This window comes from Cimex lectularius, unplaced genomic scaffold, assembly GCF_000648675.2.
Source record: "Cimex lectularius strain Harlan isolate CLEC.00 unplaced genomic scaffold, Clec_2.1 scaffold272, whole genome shotgun sequence".
In the NCBI taxonomy this organism is placed as follows: domain Eukaryota; kingdom Metazoa; phylum Arthropoda; class Insecta; order Hemiptera; family Cimicidae; genus Cimex; species Cimex lectularius.
The window spans coordinates 122,001-138,903 of NW_019392910.1; the positions used below are offsets into that span (position 1 = coordinate 122,001).

Consider the following 16,903-nt stretch of genomic DNA (forward strand, 5'->3'; position numbering starts at 1 on the left):
CAAAAGTAGATAAACCTGGAGTTCTATAGAAAATTCTACATGTGGGCGAGCCTTATCCTGGTTTATTAGCTAATGAATTTTTGGTCAATTGGTGACGAAATGCACACTTTTTAATTAATAGTTAAGTTGGGCAGAAGCTCATAATAATACCCGTCTAATCCAATCCCACCAAATGCACAACATTAATTTCTTGGGATGTAATCTAGCTTTTGGAGTTGTTAACAGTCGGTCGCTGTTTTCTACAAGCTTTTCCTCTCTGAACATCATTGTAAATAACTTTCAATTAATTAAGATTTTTAGATGAGATAAAAAAGTCAGTCATGAGCGGGATTCGAACCCACGACCTTCAGCTAGATACCACTTGAGCTATCGTGACTTCGATCCACTCGGACACCAACTTCCCATCTCAACCCAACCTTTTGAATTTTACCTCCTTTTTGCCATTTGTCAAATGTCGTGTAATCTATTTGATTCTCGGCGACAAATGAAATGGCCACGGAGAGCTTTAGTGAAGATATACTTCATTTAACTTATTAAATTCACTAGTTTTTGTGGTCCACTTGACCAATTAATATCTTTCAATTAATTAAGGTTTTTAGTTGAGATAAAGTCAAAGTCACGATAGCTCAAGTGGTAGAGCAGTGGTGTATCTAGCCGAAGGTCGTGGGTTCGAATCCCGCTCGTGACACTAACTTTTTATCTCTACTAAAAACCTTAATTAATTGAAAGATATTAATTGGTCAAGTAGACCATGAAAACTAGTGAATTGTAAATAACCCAGTTAACAATATTTTTAAACATGGGTCATTGCCCCCAGTGTGGGCACTCTCAACACGACACGCAAGGATGGCACAATTACACAGAAGACAAACACTTTGAGCCCTGAAGATGATCTCAATAAAAGATCGAAACGTTGGCACGATAAAGAAAATGTTTTTCTGAAACCTACATCACACCCGACCGCATCTCACGATATCTGAATAAGTATTACAAATATATTACAATTAATTAAGGTTTTTAGTTCGAATCCCGCTCGTGCCATTGACTTTTTTATCTCAACTAAAAACCTTAATTAATTGTAATATATTAATTGGTCAAGCGGATGACGAAATTAGTGAATTTAAGTATTACAAATCTCGACCACTTTTCACTCATGAACACTAGATGAAAGTATGGTCTTGAAGAAAAAATCAAATTCACACGTTACTGCCAAACTTTTCTTAACCTATAGGGGGGCAAAACAATCTTAAATATTGACATATTTAAGATTGTATTGGCAAGGATGACATTAAAATAGGTCAAAAGCTTGGCAGTAACAGCTGAATTGGCTTTTTTCTTCAAGACCATACCTTCATCCAGTGTTCGTGAGTGAGTCGATACTTCTAATACTGAAAATAATAAATGTTTCTCACTTTCCAACAAACATATCTATGCTCTCAGATGTATGAGACATGTGTCCCAGCGATGACTCATACTTTGAGTAATTTGGTCATTATCGAAGGATGAAGGATGTCTGAGTGCAATATGCGATGATTGGGGTTATATCAAATTTTGAAGTCTGGTGTGATCAATGTTTCAAAAACACCAATGAACCAAGGCAGTAATTGTAATAAAAACATATATTTATAAAATAAGTAATATTCTTTATATTTAAACAAAATTTATTTACAAACTATTAGTTTTTTTTAAATATATATATTAGATACTTAATCTCTCTTTCTTTTTATATATCCCAACTATATATATGTACATTTTTTCAACTTTTTTAATTTTAATTTTAAAAAAAGAGTTTCGAGATAAAAGAACAATCCTAAATTTGGAAATTGTGAAATGTGTTACAATTAGCGTCGACGTCCTTAGATTTATAAAAAGGCAACTTTTATTATGGTGTTGCATCAATTGGCTGAAGTTTTCGGGGTTGCTTCGCACATCCAAATTAATTCAAAAGCAAATTAAAACAAAAACCTATCATTTCAGCTCTAGATTACAATATCAATAAATATATATTTTTTTAAATAATTAACAATACATTGTTAAAAAATACTATGAGCAAAAAAATGGTACATTTTTCTATGACCATATATTTATTTTTCACTTTAATATAATAAAAATTAATATTTGACATCCATTTATATTTATGTATATATCAACAATAATTAAAAAAAAAGAAAATGTTTTTTTTCTATTTGGTTAATGCAATAACTATAATACACAGGGGGAGAATAAATAGGATATACATATATTTATAATTACATAACAAAAAAAAACCAAAACCATTTACACAAAAATAAAAAAGAAAGAAAAGAAAAAGATAGCAAGAGGATACAATAAAGTTAGAAAGAAAATTTGCAATCAACAAATCTCAGTTATTCATGAATATATTAAACATACCCCGGGAAAAAATATTAATAACTAGTCAAAGAAAATTTGGCACTTTCAACTTTTTTTCGCAAAGAAAAATACTGATTAGTCGAAGAACAAGGAATAAAAGGAGGTTTAATACCAAATGAACAAGTAGAAAGACGTTATTACTTGAATTAATAATAATAATAGTAATAATAAATGTGATTATTAACAACAATAACAGCCACTGTACATAAAAAGAAAGTAATTATTTACACAAAGCAAAATGAAAATTTTAAAATTCATATATTTTTGTTTGTTTTTTATACAAAGAAACTAATTTCTACCCCCCCTTTTGTTTTAATAGTACTTTTTTTAATAAAATCATTTGTATTTGAAGCACTTTATGTTTATTGTGAGCGCTAAGAAATCTGTTAACAAGTGCAATAATGCTATAAGTCGCCTACCTACATTATAATGACTATGATGATTAAAACAGAAATTAAAATTGTAAACTATACATTTTATAGAAAAGAGATAAACAAACAGCTTTTTATTTTGAGCAAAACATTATGAAAAAAATTCTTATTTTTATCCTTAAGAATTATTATAAATTAAAAACAAAAAAATATTCTCTATTCCAAAGTAAATAATACAATATAAATCATAAATTACAAAATATCAGTATTTCGTAAAAAAAAGACAAAAATTTTGAAATTTTCTGGATAGTACTAAAATATCATTTTTGTTTATATTTTAAATTATTAATGGGAGGGGGATTTCAAGTCTGTCACCCTCACATTTTGGGGATGACACTTTCAGTCACTTTTGGAAAGTGAATGGGGCACACATTAGAATGCTGAGTGGGGGAGGTCGAAGGAGAGGAGATGTTGGAGTTGAACTGGAAAAAAGAGATCAGGTGTGTTCCAGACTCGATAACAGTTGCTCGAACCTAAAATAAATTTTACCATAATTTAGTTACCACCAGGGTGGGTTATATATTATATTATAAAATTATCAGTGTAGTTGCTGGTGAAAGTATATTCTCCCTAATGTTGAAGAATCCTATCAAGCAATCAACCAGGGTTTGCTACAGAACATCCAAGATTGTATGTGACTTATGTTAGAGAAGGCATGAAATTCTTTACATTAAAGTCACATAATCCAGTTAACACTGACTTGATAGCATACATAAACACCAAAATTGTTTGTGACGAACACTACCTTGGAGAACAAATGAATAACATGTATGAAAATCTGATGCTTCAAAAGTGCAATTCCGAGGCCACCATCCTAACTAACCTCCTGGCATTAGTGTATATTTCCGAGGACGAGTTTGCCTATTCATATAGAAAGGCACCGGGTTAGACTGCCCTGACTCGCGGAGAGACGATCCATCTTATACGATGTGTACCCGTAGAGGTATTGCCAAAGCAACACAAGAATGTTATCAAGAAATTGTCGTCGAGTACAATAACAACACCGCGTATCTTAGCCCACGTAATAGACTCTTTTAAAGTTATAGGATGTCCTATATTTTGACTGTCTTCCCCGGTGCAACTCCCTGAATCTTCACGCTCAAGAATTAAGCCCCATACACACCCATCAATTGCAACTTATCAGGCTCAGCATCGAATTAGGAGCATAGAAGAAGCCCACAAATGGAACCACGACAATGACCTTTCTACAGGTGTAGGAATACCCCGCAAACTCCAAGGGGCGTTTCTGGCTTTTGAGAGGGAGGTAGTGTCACCATCACATTTTGGGGATGACACTTTCAGTCACTTTTGGAAAGTGAATGGGGCACATTAGAATGCTGAGTGGGGGAAGGTCGAAGGAGGGGAGATGTTGGAGTTGAACTGGAAAAAAGAGATCACGTGTGTTCCAGACTCGATAACGGTTGCTCGAACCTAAAATAAATTTTACCATAATTTAGTTACCACCAGGGTGAATTGAGCGATTGTGCTGTATCGTTGTGTGGTTGCAGGTTGGAATTGGGGAGAAGAGTTAAACGTCTTAGTTACCCTGTTATAATTTCGGCTTAGTTTGTATATATATGTCTTGTAAATTTTGTCACACATCTCAAAGTCAACTTTTTTTTTTTTGTTTTTTTTTTTTTACCGAAAATCTAATCGGCCGACACAGATGACAGGCTGCTGCGCGTCGAGCTCCTGTGATGAACGGGTTCAGCCAGGTCGGCCGGGAGCGGGTGCGTCGGCCCGTATATCGCCTCTTGCTCCTCAAGCTGCTGCGCAAACTGTTCCTCGAGCCGCTGCAATAAGAAAATGAATGAGATTCCGATACAGATTCGAACTTGGATCGATTATACATCAGACTCACGGTTTACTCTTATATGTTTTAATCCGATTTTATTTTCTCACCCCTCGATGATTTACAAAAAAAAGGTGAAAGGTTGAGAAATAAAACATACAATAGGTGTAAACACAGAAGGCGAATTTAAATTTAAAATACTGCATTCAATCAATTAACATGCAAATTGACTTCACAATTAAGAAATTAGGCCCACACTTTTTACAAACAAAAGAAAAATAATTAATGGTTAGTATTTCCAAACACCTCAAATTCATTAGTAAAATATTAGAGAAAAAGACTAGAAATATTATTACAAACTTAGTGATATTTAATTTTTTTTAAAAATAAGAATAGATTAATTAGAATACATATAAAAGAAGAAATTAGTAAAAAGTTAACTTTTTATAAGTTAGTTTAGTACTATTTACATGTTTTCTTCGAGAAAACAAATAGTACAAATTTATACAAAGAAAAATTACAATTTTTGGGAGGGGAATTGGAGAGCAGGACTCTGGGTCACATAAGCTGATATCACTCATAAAGCACACTTTTGATTTTGGGCCTTGGGATTACAAAGGGCCTCATCGGCGGAGTGAATGACAGCGGTAAGGAGTTGGTACGGGATCTTGGGAAGGAGGGGGACGACTCGAGGGAGTCTGGCAGCGATACCAAGGCTAGATGTCCGAGTATGTAGTTGTTCTCCCTTTCGTGCATTAGTAGCTCCTCGTTGAACTTTAACTCCTGGCTCTGTTCAAATTGAAAAAGTTACAAATCATTTGTTTCTGAATCTGAAAAAACAGTTTTTCAGTCGGCGAACGAGCTGAAAATGATTTTACACAACTGATGCCAGAGTCCAAGTCCTTTACGATATGTATTTTATCTGTTTATGATTATAAATGAAAATAAAAAAAATAAAAATTGTTCCCAGAATAGAAATTATATAGCAGATATAAAAATAATTTGCAGGCAGGAAAAGAATTTGCAAACCTCCAAGGACTTCGGGTGCTGTATAAAAAAAAATTTATCTTACTAAATCTAAACCATGCCAAATGCTTGTTAGTGTTTTTCGTCAAACATGTGCAAATGTTTTTAACCTGTTTTCTCGGCTTGAGCAACCCCTTCCATTCTCGCAACTCCTTGCTGTACTCTTCTTCCTGGTCCTTTAACTTCATCGTCTCGTGCTCCATGAGCATTTTCCCTTTGAGAAAAAACAAATTAACAAAATCAATAACAACAATGTAATAAACTCAAGTTATTGATATTGATAATTAATTAAGGTTTTTAGTTGAGATAAAAAAGTCAGTGTCATGACTTCACAGGTGAGGTCACGACAGCTCAAGTGGTAGAGCAGCGGCGTATCTAGCGAAGATCGTGGGTTCGAATCCCGCTCATGACACTGACTTTTTTATTTCAACTAAAAACCTTAATGAAATGAAATATATTAATTGGTCAAGCGGACCACGAAAACTAGTGAATTGTATATTGATAATGATTCGTTTTTAGGAATGAGTTCTAGGGCTGTGGCCTGGAAGAACGCCCAAGAAGGTGACCTTGATTCGCAAGATAGTAATTTTTCTTAAAAAAAAAAAAAAAAAAAATATGCAAAATGCTTAAAAGAAAAATTACTATCTTGAGAAAAAAGATGTCTTGACCCGATCGGCCGTTGTCGCTGCTAATCCTTCTGGTATCCCAGTATTACAGCAGCGATAATAGCCGATCGGATGATAAAAAAGACACCTTGATTCTCAAGATAGTAATTTTTCTTTTAAGCATTTTGCATATTTTTTTGAAAAAGAAAAATTACTATCTTAAGAATCAAGGTGTCTTCACCTTTTTATACATTCTTACAGGTTGGCCACAGCCCTAGAACCCATTTCTAAAAATGAATCATAATATCAAGAAACTAAAAAAAATAACCTAAATTATGTATGTTTATGCCAGAAGGATTGCCAGCGATAACAGCAGATCGGGTGGCAAAAAAAAGCCTGGCTCAGCCGGATAGAGACAGTTAAGTTCGTTCTTTGATGTCACTTTTTCGTTGTGGATTCATTTTATTTTATCTAATTTTTATGTCAATCCGTTCACACTGGTTGGTGTTTCCGGGAGTAGTTGACCCATCCGGTGGATCGTCTAATAATCATCGAGGACTCGTGTTCTGAGGACGAAAGGTCCATCTTATCAAATCCAATCAGATTGTCATATTGTTGAATCCTTCCTGAACCCCCCCCCTGCACCTTAGTCCAACAGTCCACAGGATCGTAGGAGCAGAGGACAAGAGGTTGAGAGTGAAGTGTTTTTTTGTTTAATTTGACAATTTTTCTATTTATTTATTTATTTTTTCGTTATACAGTCCATTGGGTCGCCACTATTTCTGTGTATCAATTTTTGTCTTTCTTTTCAAATTTAGATTTCAGGGTTTTACAGATCCACATCCTTCTATTTCAGGGTTTTACAGATCCACATCCTTCTATTTCAGGAGCCATCCATCCAAGTATGTTAAGCCTACCTAGTATGCACTGAGATTCTTTGAATCGATTCATGTTGCGGGCCAGAGTCGGGGCTGCGTAGATTCATTGTTGCGATGCAGCCCCGACTCTGTTCTGCGACAAAGAACCATGTCCAGACCATGATTCTGTTCACATTCACCAGTGCCTGTGAAAATGACGGAAGAACCAGCTCTTTCAGGAATTTCCCTTGCTCTTTTTTGCATTGTACGTAGTGAATACAATCAGAGGTGCATTAAAAAATGCCCAAAAAGATTTGTGGGTTCAACAAATATTTCACGGCGGGAATCAGCACGGGAAAAATCTTTGGATACGTTGAGATTAAATGATGTTGCAGGGTTTAGAAATTTTTTGAGGATGTCCCCAACCGATTTCAAAACAATTTTAATGAAAGTTGGCGGTAAAATTTCCAAGAAAGATACCAACTTTCGGGAATCTATCTCTCCGGCCAACAGATTAGCTGCCACTCTCCGGTTCCTAGCGAGTGGAGACTCTTATGCAAGCCTCATATACACCTTCAGGATTTAAAAACAAACGGAACTGTCCTTTTTTAAAGTGTGTATTTTTTTCAATTTCGGTGATGGAAACACTGAATTTTTGGGCTAAACCATTCAATGTTTGGCTTTTCAATTCCAAATTTCTATATTCCGTGAATCATACATCCCACAAACACCGATGGGAATGCACGTCTTTGATAAACTCTAATGTCAACTCGGTACTCCACAACATACCTTTATACAAGACACTGTTAAAATCTTCAAGAAAACACTCACTACTACGTGAACAAAACAAATGAAGCAAGAGAGCTTGTTCCAATTCCGCACTGGCAAATGTTGCACAACATTCAAAGAATCCCAAATCAGATGGGATTCAAAAGAGTCCGAAAATGCTAGATTCATCGCAACAATGAGTTGGGGCAGCCCGGACTCAGGCTAGACGCAGCCGAGACTCTCCCGAGAATCAAAGAGTCGATTCAAAGAATCCCAGTGTGTACTAGGCCTTAAGAGCCTTAGTGATTTTTTTTCCAAACAATTATTATAAATAGACAAAATTTATATGCAACTGCATATTTTTTGGGTAACACTTAGGACCCCCATACATTGCAACTGCGACACAACATCAACTCTACTTCAGTGCAACTAGGCAGGCTACTCACGCCCACCACACACGTGACATCATTTCGATCTGTTCTCGACTTGCTTCCGATGCAAATCGTATTTGACTCATGTGATCTGCAGTGCACTGCAAAAATCGAGTGAGATGCGGGTTTCCGGTTAGCATCCCATGAAGGCTTGAACTTAAAATTTGTACAGGAAGTGGAAAAGCACCCTAAATTGAGCAATTACTCCCTCCCTGCTTATTCCAGAAAGGACGGAAGGCGAAGGTGTGGGATTTTTTTTTTTAATGAGTTGTTTGAATATATTTCTGTATATTTAATGATGATGTTACCTAGTACATTACGATGTAGCCACTTAAAAATTAAAAGCTACAAAAAAATTACTTTCCTGGTGCAACTTTACCATCATTTTTCTCAAAGCTAGTGGTCCAATTTTCATGGTTTTAAATTATTGTTTCATTTTAAAGAAATTTTCGGGGGGCCGCGGTAGCCGAGTGGTTAAGGCGTCAGACTCTCGGCTAGTAGATCCCGCGGTCGTGGGTTCGATCCCCACCGTCGCCTCTGGACTTTTTCTGACGCCTAAGGGGACCGGTGGCCGCAATTGAAAGAAATTGACACAGCACTCATCAATGGAAGGGGCGAGATCAGATCTCAGCGACCCTGAATTTGGTCCCAACCCCCTTCAAAAATGAGTTTCTTTGATGGAAGAACACCGGTACAACGGGGGCTCAATTCACATTGTGTTGCGAGCCCTCCCCTAAAATATGGAGCCAGGGATAAAGTACAATGAGCTGTACACTCAGTGGCAGTGCTCAGGAGGGAACTCCAGTCCCTGGTATCCAGTGGGAAAAAAAAAAAAAAATTCAAGTGTCAAAGTGCATTTTATAAGTTTATCGAACATTAAAATCGTACTATTATTTCCATTTCAAATAATAATAATAAATAATACTAGGTTAATTTATGACAAATAAATTTTCCTATTTTGTGAATTTTCTTGTAGAAATCTTTGATATATTTTTATGGTACATACATCATCAAAAAGCTACGTTCCTCTTCTTGTTGATGGTATGTTTGATGTTAAAATCCTTTTAGCCATTTATGAATTATTGCATTTTCAATCGGATATTCTGATAATGAATTCTTAAAAATGGGAAAAAATTTAGGAGTCAAACAAAAATTTATATTTAGGGGTCTCCAGAGATGCTAAAATTAAATTTCATATGTTTCATGGGGAAAAAAATTGTATGACCTAGTACTTGAAAAATATTTGGCTTATAGAAATTTTTTGGATATTGATAAAATTTGACAGCTTTTGGTATATTTTTATTGCAATCTATGTATTTAAAAAAAAAAAAATTCAACTTTCAAAATTTTTTTTTGGCAAAACCAGGGCCTTTTCGCAAGAAGTGGCAGATATCTGTCTGATATTTTGAAGTGAACAATAATAAAAAAAAGTTTGGTTCAAATCCTTGACCCACCAACCTGGTAGTTGTAAGGAGGGACTAAGGAAAAGTCGAGTTTTTTATAATTCAGCTATATGAAGTTTTACAAGAAACAGACTTTTTTTGCAGCTCTTCGCCATTGATGCTCACCTACTGAAAGGGTTAAAACCTTACATGCAAATACATTTGGCAATTTCCACTTAGCCTGGCTTTGGTGTAAAACCCAAAATAAAATTTTAAAAAACTTACTTTTTTCATTTTGGAGCTGTTCGAGTTCTTTGATCGTCGCTTCCGAAGTGGCTCTCAGCTCTTCGAGCTGCCTCTGGTGTTTTTGGTCGAACCTCTGCGTCTCCAACCTGTATCGCTTCTTCTCGTTTTCTTGAAACTAAAATAAAGCAGGTTAAATAAAACTGCACACATGTACGACTTTTTGTAAAGGGGAATTACCTTTTTCAACAAATTTCGCTCGTGATCGGCATCTGGTGAGCTAGCCATGTTTATCCTGAGGCTCTCTCGGAACATCATCTCCCTGGCTTTCATCTCGGACTTTATACGCTTGGGATGGGCCCTTTTCTCGATGGCCTGTCTCTTTATAAGGTCCTCTTCCTTGCGTTGGTTCAGCCTTTTCATATGTTCTAGCTCTTTATCATGCCTTATAAGCATCTAGAGCATTGAAGATTTTTTTTTTTTAATTTAGTTTTAAGTAGGAAATAAATTCTATAAGATTAAAATATTTTAACTCACTTGATGCCTCTGAAGGAAAAAGCTGTCCTTAAGCTGCCGTTTAGCTAGTTGGTGTTTATCGTGGATTTGCCTTTCTTCCAATTCCCAGAGCGCTGCTTCGCGGGCTCTCATTAACTATAAATTAATTTAAACAATTAGGATTTTAATAGTTTGGCAATTAATGAATTTTAAACCAATAATTTTGTACAATTTATAAGTAAACTTATTCCTGTGATATAGGAGGGGTTTTTATGTCTGAAAACCCATTAGGTATTGTGGACGAGGAGTCAGACAACTTTACAATATATTTATTATCAGTTCTATAGCCTAAAATTTATTATTTATTAATTAAATGCAGAAATAAAATCACCTGTTGCTTTTGCTGTAGAAATTGCCGATCCATCAAAGCGATTTTTTCCCTGTGAGAATCACTTAGCCGCCTAAGAGAAGTTTCATGGTTTTCGTTTAATTTTTGCAAGAAAAGCCGTTCCTAAAAGTGCGGTAATGTTAAAAACACCGTTACAAAACAATTAAACAAAAAGAAAATACCTTCTCTTCGTGCTCAGCTTCGAGTTTTTCCTTTCTGGTTTTGAACGCGTTCTTTCTTCTATCTTTGGGCATCAGATCGACCTCTTGTTTAAGCAAGCGCATCTCTTGTTTTTGGCTCTCGCGGAATTCTTTGAGCTCACGCTCCTGCTCTGCTCGGATCTTCTTACTCGTGAGCCGCAGGTCGGCTTCTTGCTGTTGCTCCGCCTTCTCGACCATCTGCCTCTGCTGTCTCGACTGCGTTTCAAGTTCGCTTTCATAACTTCGAGTCAAAGCAGTCCGTTCCTGCTCGAATTTCTTGTCCTGCTGTTCTTTTGCCATGTGGTTCTTGAACGCGATGTCTTGGAATTGTTTCTGCTCCTGTTTCTGAAGCATTTTCAACTCCCGGAGTTCTTGTTTTCTGTAATAGCTATTCAGTTAAAGGTTTTTTGCTTTCTACTGTTTTGTATTTGTGTGTTTAATCTACCTAAAAACATGGTCGTCGAAGCCTTTGCCATTCTCATCATCGCCGTAGATAACGGTGTTAGTTGTCGTCACCACCACAACACCGTCGATTTCAAATTTTCTAGTCCGTTTCCTGGTTTTTTTCTTAAGGTTCATTAACTCCAACTTCTCTTTTGATCGACTGTGCCTCGAATTTTCATTCTACAGGAAATGAAAATATAGTATACAATAATATAACTGAACATTATTATTGAAATTTATACATACCCTATCATAATCAGCCTTTGGTCTAAGAACAACTTCCCCGTCGTGTAACCTGCTCGGTCTGTTTTCCTTATTGCTTTCTCTACTGTCTTGACTAATAGTTGTAGATACACTTTCAGCATCAGACCTATTAACAATAAAACAAAAAGTATACATATCAGCTCATTTACTATAATATGTAAAATTTATTTTAAAAAAATACCTATCGAAGGTTCTAGTGCTTGCAGCAGAAGGAGGCGTCCTATTTCCTGTTGTTGATGCTGTATCGGACTGGGAGCTTGATCGTCCATGAGACATGGTTCTCTTGTGTCTATCCCCACCTCCATCAGCAATCTAAAAAAAGCACGATAAATAAAAAACAACCCAATAAAAACTCAATGCAAAGAAGAAAAACACACTTTTTGCATGTTTGTAGAATTGTTGACTATGATATAAACTTCTTCGGGTTCTGGAGGTATGGCAGGCTGGCCGTTTGGCCTGTGCGGTTTTTGCGGTGTGGTATCAGGCTCTGGAGTCGGTGTCCCTTCGACGATTATAGAAGTGCCACGGTTTGGATTGCCGACGATCGTTAACGAGTCTTCTTCTATAATAAAAACGAAAAAAATAACAGGATTAGCATGATAAGAGATAAAGGGATAAACTGTTTAAATACCATATAATGAATTCCAGCTGTCGCCACCGGCGCGGGAATCGACTACGCTTGTATCTCCGACTGTAATCACAGAAATGTGACTCGTATCATGATTGTCCTCTTCCTTGACATCCACGACAGGGCTCGACCTAACTACGACGACATCGTCCTCCTCGGAATCGACGAGTGTCTTGTTGTTTTCGTTCGACACGATGACAACCTGACTGCCGGCAGGGCTTTGAGAAGCGGGAAGCACAGGACTAGGCACATTCGGATGAACATGCAGAACAGGTGGATGGACTGTGGTTACAACGGTTATATTGCTCTCGAGCATATCCCTCGTCCTTGGTGGCTCCTCGTCTCCAATACGAACAGTCGTGGCCTTTTTATTATCCCCAGTTGAATCAACAACTAAATAAAAAATTATATTTAATGTGTGGTGATTAGTGACCGTTAATCAATAATTATTCAGAAATCGTGAGATGCAGTCTGGTGTGATGTAGGTTTTAGAATAACATTATCGTGCCAACGTTTCGATCTTTATTGAGATCATCTTCAGGGCCTGGGATTTATAAACATTGTTTAAATATTACAAATACATGTAGGATGTGAAAAAAGAAGAATTTATACAATGCTAGAAAATTTTAGATTAAAAAAAATGAATTTATACAATGCCAGAAAACTTTAGATTCAAAAAAATGAATCTACACACAGAATGCTAGAAAACCTTAGATTCAATCAAAGTAATTGTATTCACTCAAAGTGTTTTTTTTTTCAGTGTAGATGTGTCATTCATCGTGTTGAGAGTGCCAGTGAGATATTGCTGTTTTATGTTTATATACGTTGGATTTCGAAAGGGTGGGGAAGGAAGTCGGGAATAGAAAGACACTTTTATATAAGGAGTCGGCTTCTTTGAAGTGAAAGATTCATTTTTTTAATCTAAAATTTTCTAGCATTGTAATAAATTCATTTTTCCTATCCAAAATTTTTTCTAGCATTGCACAAATTCACTTTCGCATCCAAAACTTTCCAGCAGTGCATACATTTTTTTTCACATCGTACATGTATTTGTAATATGAAAATATTGTTTGAACATTACAAATACATGTAAGATCTGGAAAAAAAAATTTATGCAATGCTGGAAAGTTTTGGATGGGAAAGTGAATTTGTGCAATGGTAGAAAATTCATTGTTTAGTCTGGAGTTTTCTGGCATTGTGCAGATTCATTTTTTTGTATCTAAAATTTTCTGGCGTTGTATAAATTCTTTTTTTTTTAATCTAAAATTTTCTAGCATGTATAAATTCATTTTTTTAATCTAAAATTTTCTAGCATTGTATAAATTCATTTTTTTATATCTAAAATTTTCTAGCGTTGTATAAATTCTTCTTTTTTCACATCCTACATGTATTTGTAATATTTAACCAATGTTTATAAATCTCAGGCCCTGAAGATGATCTCAATAAAGATTGAAACATTGGCACGATAAAGAAAATGTTTTTCTGAAACCTACATCACACCAGACTGCATCTCACGATTTCTGAATAATTATATTTAATCATTTTTCTGAATTTTAAGATAAATACCTTTAGAATGAGGTGAAGGCTTGGCAAGGGCAGTAATGACTTCTTCGGACAATGGAGGAGGTGCAGGTCTTCTGCGATTCCGGTTGCTTGCTGATGAGCTTCTGGCTCGTGAATGTTCTTTCCAGCCGCCATTGATTTCTGTTGTTGGCATCATGGAAACGGGTCGTGCCCCGGGTCTTGGCCCTCGACTCCTATCCGTGCTTTCAACGTTCTCTTTAACCTGGTCAGGTCGCTCTGTCGGGATGATCACTTCAGAACTCCTTTCAACAGAAAGCGATCGCTTGCGACTATCCTTGGCCAAAGAAACCTGTAAACATTATTTAAAAATTAAATTAAATCGAGAAAATTTTAAAATATGAAAAATGACCGTACCGTCTCTTCATTCTGCTGTGAATGGTTATTGTCTACAAATTCGATGTTTGTCGGCCTAAAATCGATCGACGGCCTTCTCAACTGTGGCACAATGGGTTCTTCCTTCACATCCGTCGGCTCTCCCTCTTTGATCTCTTCTTTGATTTCCTTTTCTTTTACTGGAGGTACGATTGGTACTACAGGTACGGGTGGTGGAGTCGTTTCTTTAGGCGGCTCTTTAACAACAGATGGCGGTGGAGGTGCAGGTCCTTTGTCGTGCGATATCCTCCTTTCCAACACTTCATTCTTCTTGGCCATCTTTATAAAAATAATTAAATTAATAATTAACAGCGTCAATTGTATTATTTCTGATCTTACTTGTGGTGGTGCAGGTACAACGGCGGATTTTTTATCAGGCAAATTGTCTAATTTTGGTTTATTTTCTATATCTACTTCAGGTTTAACTCCGTCTACAGCTTCCTCAACTGAAAAGAAATTTTGATTAAATTTTTTTACTGTTTTGTAAATTAAGACAATAAAATTAATTTAAAAAAATAATAAAATAAAAACTGACTCTTAAGATCTGGATCAGACTTGATCGAAGCAGAATCATCTTCTCCATTGTCCAGATCCAGGGGAAGCTGAGATGTGCGCTGCTCCTATAAAAGAACAAAACAAAAAACCAGAACTTAACAAAAGTGGACCCAAAGGATTTAAGAGAGAGAGAAAAAAATAGAATAAAATAAATTGCAATTTTTTTTTTTTTTTGCTGCTATGGAAAAATCTACAAAAAGGCAAAATAATGTTACAGGCTAAGTGATTGAATGTGATTTTGAAAAGCATTTAAAACATAAATAAATAAAAAGTACATATTTCATCTTACTTATAATCAAATTCCTGCCTTATTAAGCCGTTTTCTTTAAACTTTGATTCATATGTAGCATATAAAACATGATTTGAATAAATAAATAAAATAAAATAAAAATTTTAAAAAATAAAAAACTAATACAATTCGAGATAAATTAGAAGATATTTCCACAGCTATGGCAAGACAAAATGGGTTTAGATTAGACACATGCAATTTTTTTTTCTTTCTTACAAAAAAGAACATGCAAAGGTTTAAATAAAATCTGTGGGGTCATACGGTGCTAGAGATAAAACCTTCTGGTGGCATTTTGTGTTGAAGAAAAGCGCTAGATACAGAAAAGGTGCTGCAGTACGGTCAGTCACTCGGAATCTGTACTATTGACAGCATGTCTATTCTTGAAAACAAACTATAGCATTGGCAGGGAAAAGCCCACGCCAGACTTTACGAGGAGAATGAAGTCCTGTCGTACACAAGTTTTGATAATTTATTTGAATTTATTCTGATGAACATTATTTTATTTATGTTATGCTGACACTGGCATCATGTTATGTAAAATTTAAAAAAAGGGAAACTTTTTTTTATCTCGGCTGATTTTTTGTCTCTCTATGAGCAGACTACCAAAACAAAAACATTGGAACAGTGAATACATACAACACATTTTTAAGTGAATAAAGAAAATTTTTTCATATTTAAGGATAAGAAAATATTAAGACTAGAATCATCACTGGGAAGAGACAATATCTTTTCTTTCAAGAAAAGTTTAAATAAAGTTGACAATGCTTCTTTGACACAAACACGAGCTGGATTGAGTTAAGGAAGGGTTGTTTGAAAATTTGACAATTCCAGCCTGAACATTCATGAAAAACAATTAATTAAGGTTTTAAGTTGAGATAAAAAAGTCAGTGTCACGATTGGGATTCGAACCCACGACCTTCGGCTTGATACGCCGCTACTCTACCACTTGAGCTATCGTGACTTCGATCCCCTCGGGCACTAACTTCCCATCTCAACCTCACCTTTTTGAATTTTCCCTCCTTTTTGCCATTTTTCAAATGTCGTGTAATCTATTTGATTCTCGGCAACAAGTGAAATGGCCATGGAGAGCTTTAATGAAGTATACTTCATTTTAATTCATTAAGTTCACTATTTTTCGTGGTCTGCTTGACCAATTAATATCATACAATTAATTAAGGTTTTAAGTTGAGATAAAAAAGATTAGTGCTTTTCCACTCCAAAGTCCAGATAGCTCAAGTGGTAGAGTAGCGGCGTATCAAGCCGAAGGTCGTGGGTTTGAATCCTGCTTGGGACACTGACTTTTTTATCTCAACTTAAAACCTTAATTAATTGTATGATATTAATTGATCAAGCGGACCACGAAAAATAATGAGATTCATGAAAAATTTACGCTTTTGCTCAACTTGATGACATGAGAAATGTATTATATGAATTTTAATAATAGATGGGAAAAAGGGATTCCAGTTAAAGCTGACCGTATCTGGTATGCAGATGGCTTTAAGACCCAGGATGGGTCAAGAGCTGATATCTTCGGAAATATACCAAGTATTAAAATTAAGTCTTAAATAAGCCATGGGCAATATGCCTCTGGCTTTCATGCGGAGACTGACTATTTTATTTAACAATGTGCTAAGGAGACCTAAAGGCTGGGTATTAACAACAAAAGAATAGTCATATAATCAGTCAGTCATATGGCACTAAAGGCAAGTACCTCATCGGTAGTAAAGTCCAGAGCTGTTTGGCTTGCATAAAGGTCCT

The 16,903-nt window shown here is 35.7% G+C and overlaps 1 protein-coding gene across 5 annotated transcripts in view; it reads right to left on the reverse strand.

The window, feature by feature from the left end:
- Nucleotides 1-3,258: 3,258 nt before the first annotated feature.
- Nucleotides 3,259-16,903, reverse strand: part of LOC106669128 (serine/threonine-protein kinase 10) — a 34,043-nt gene continuing 20,398 nt past the window's right edge. The window contains exons 7-23 of one of the 5 annotated variants that reach the window (XM_014398420.2): nucleotides 14,837-14,921; nucleotides 14,641-14,747; nucleotides 14,284-14,580; nucleotides 13,912-14,218; nucleotides 12,349-12,738; nucleotides 12,095-12,279; nucleotides 11,899-12,029; nucleotides 11,700-11,823; nucleotides 11,455-11,633; nucleotides 10,992-11,388; nucleotides 10,813-10,932; nucleotides 10,464-10,577; nucleotides 10,167-10,382; nucleotides 9,969-10,104; nucleotides 5,751-5,854; nucleotides 4,465-4,615; nucleotides 3,259-3,295 (exon numbers count right to left, since the gene is read on the reverse strand). In XM_014398420.2, coding sequence (XP_014253906.1) covers nucleotides 4,472-4,615; nucleotides 5,751-5,854; nucleotides 9,969-10,104; nucleotides 10,167-10,382; nucleotides 10,464-10,577; nucleotides 10,813-10,932; nucleotides 10,992-11,388; nucleotides 11,455-11,633; nucleotides 11,700-11,823; nucleotides 11,899-12,029; nucleotides 12,095-12,279; nucleotides 12,349-12,738; nucleotides 13,912-14,218; nucleotides 14,284-14,580; nucleotides 14,641-14,747; nucleotides 14,837-14,921 — 3,036 coding nt within the window. In that variant the 3' untranslated portion in view covers nucleotides 3,259-3,295; nucleotides 4,465-4,471. Of the gene's footprint in view, nucleotides 3,296-3,323; nucleotides 4,254-4,464; nucleotides 4,616-4,883; nucleotides 5,404-5,750; nucleotides 5,855-9,968; nucleotides 10,105-10,166; nucleotides 10,383-10,463; nucleotides 10,578-10,812; nucleotides 10,933-10,991; nucleotides 11,398-11,454; nucleotides 11,634-11,699; nucleotides 11,824-11,898; nucleotides 12,030-12,094; nucleotides 12,280-12,348; nucleotides 12,739-13,911; nucleotides 14,219-14,283; nucleotides 14,581-14,640; nucleotides 14,748-14,836; nucleotides 14,922-16,903 lie in introns of those variants that run through there. The other 4 variants (XM_014398418.2, XM_014398419.2, XM_024229273.1 and 1 more) reach the window with 4 other exon arrangements.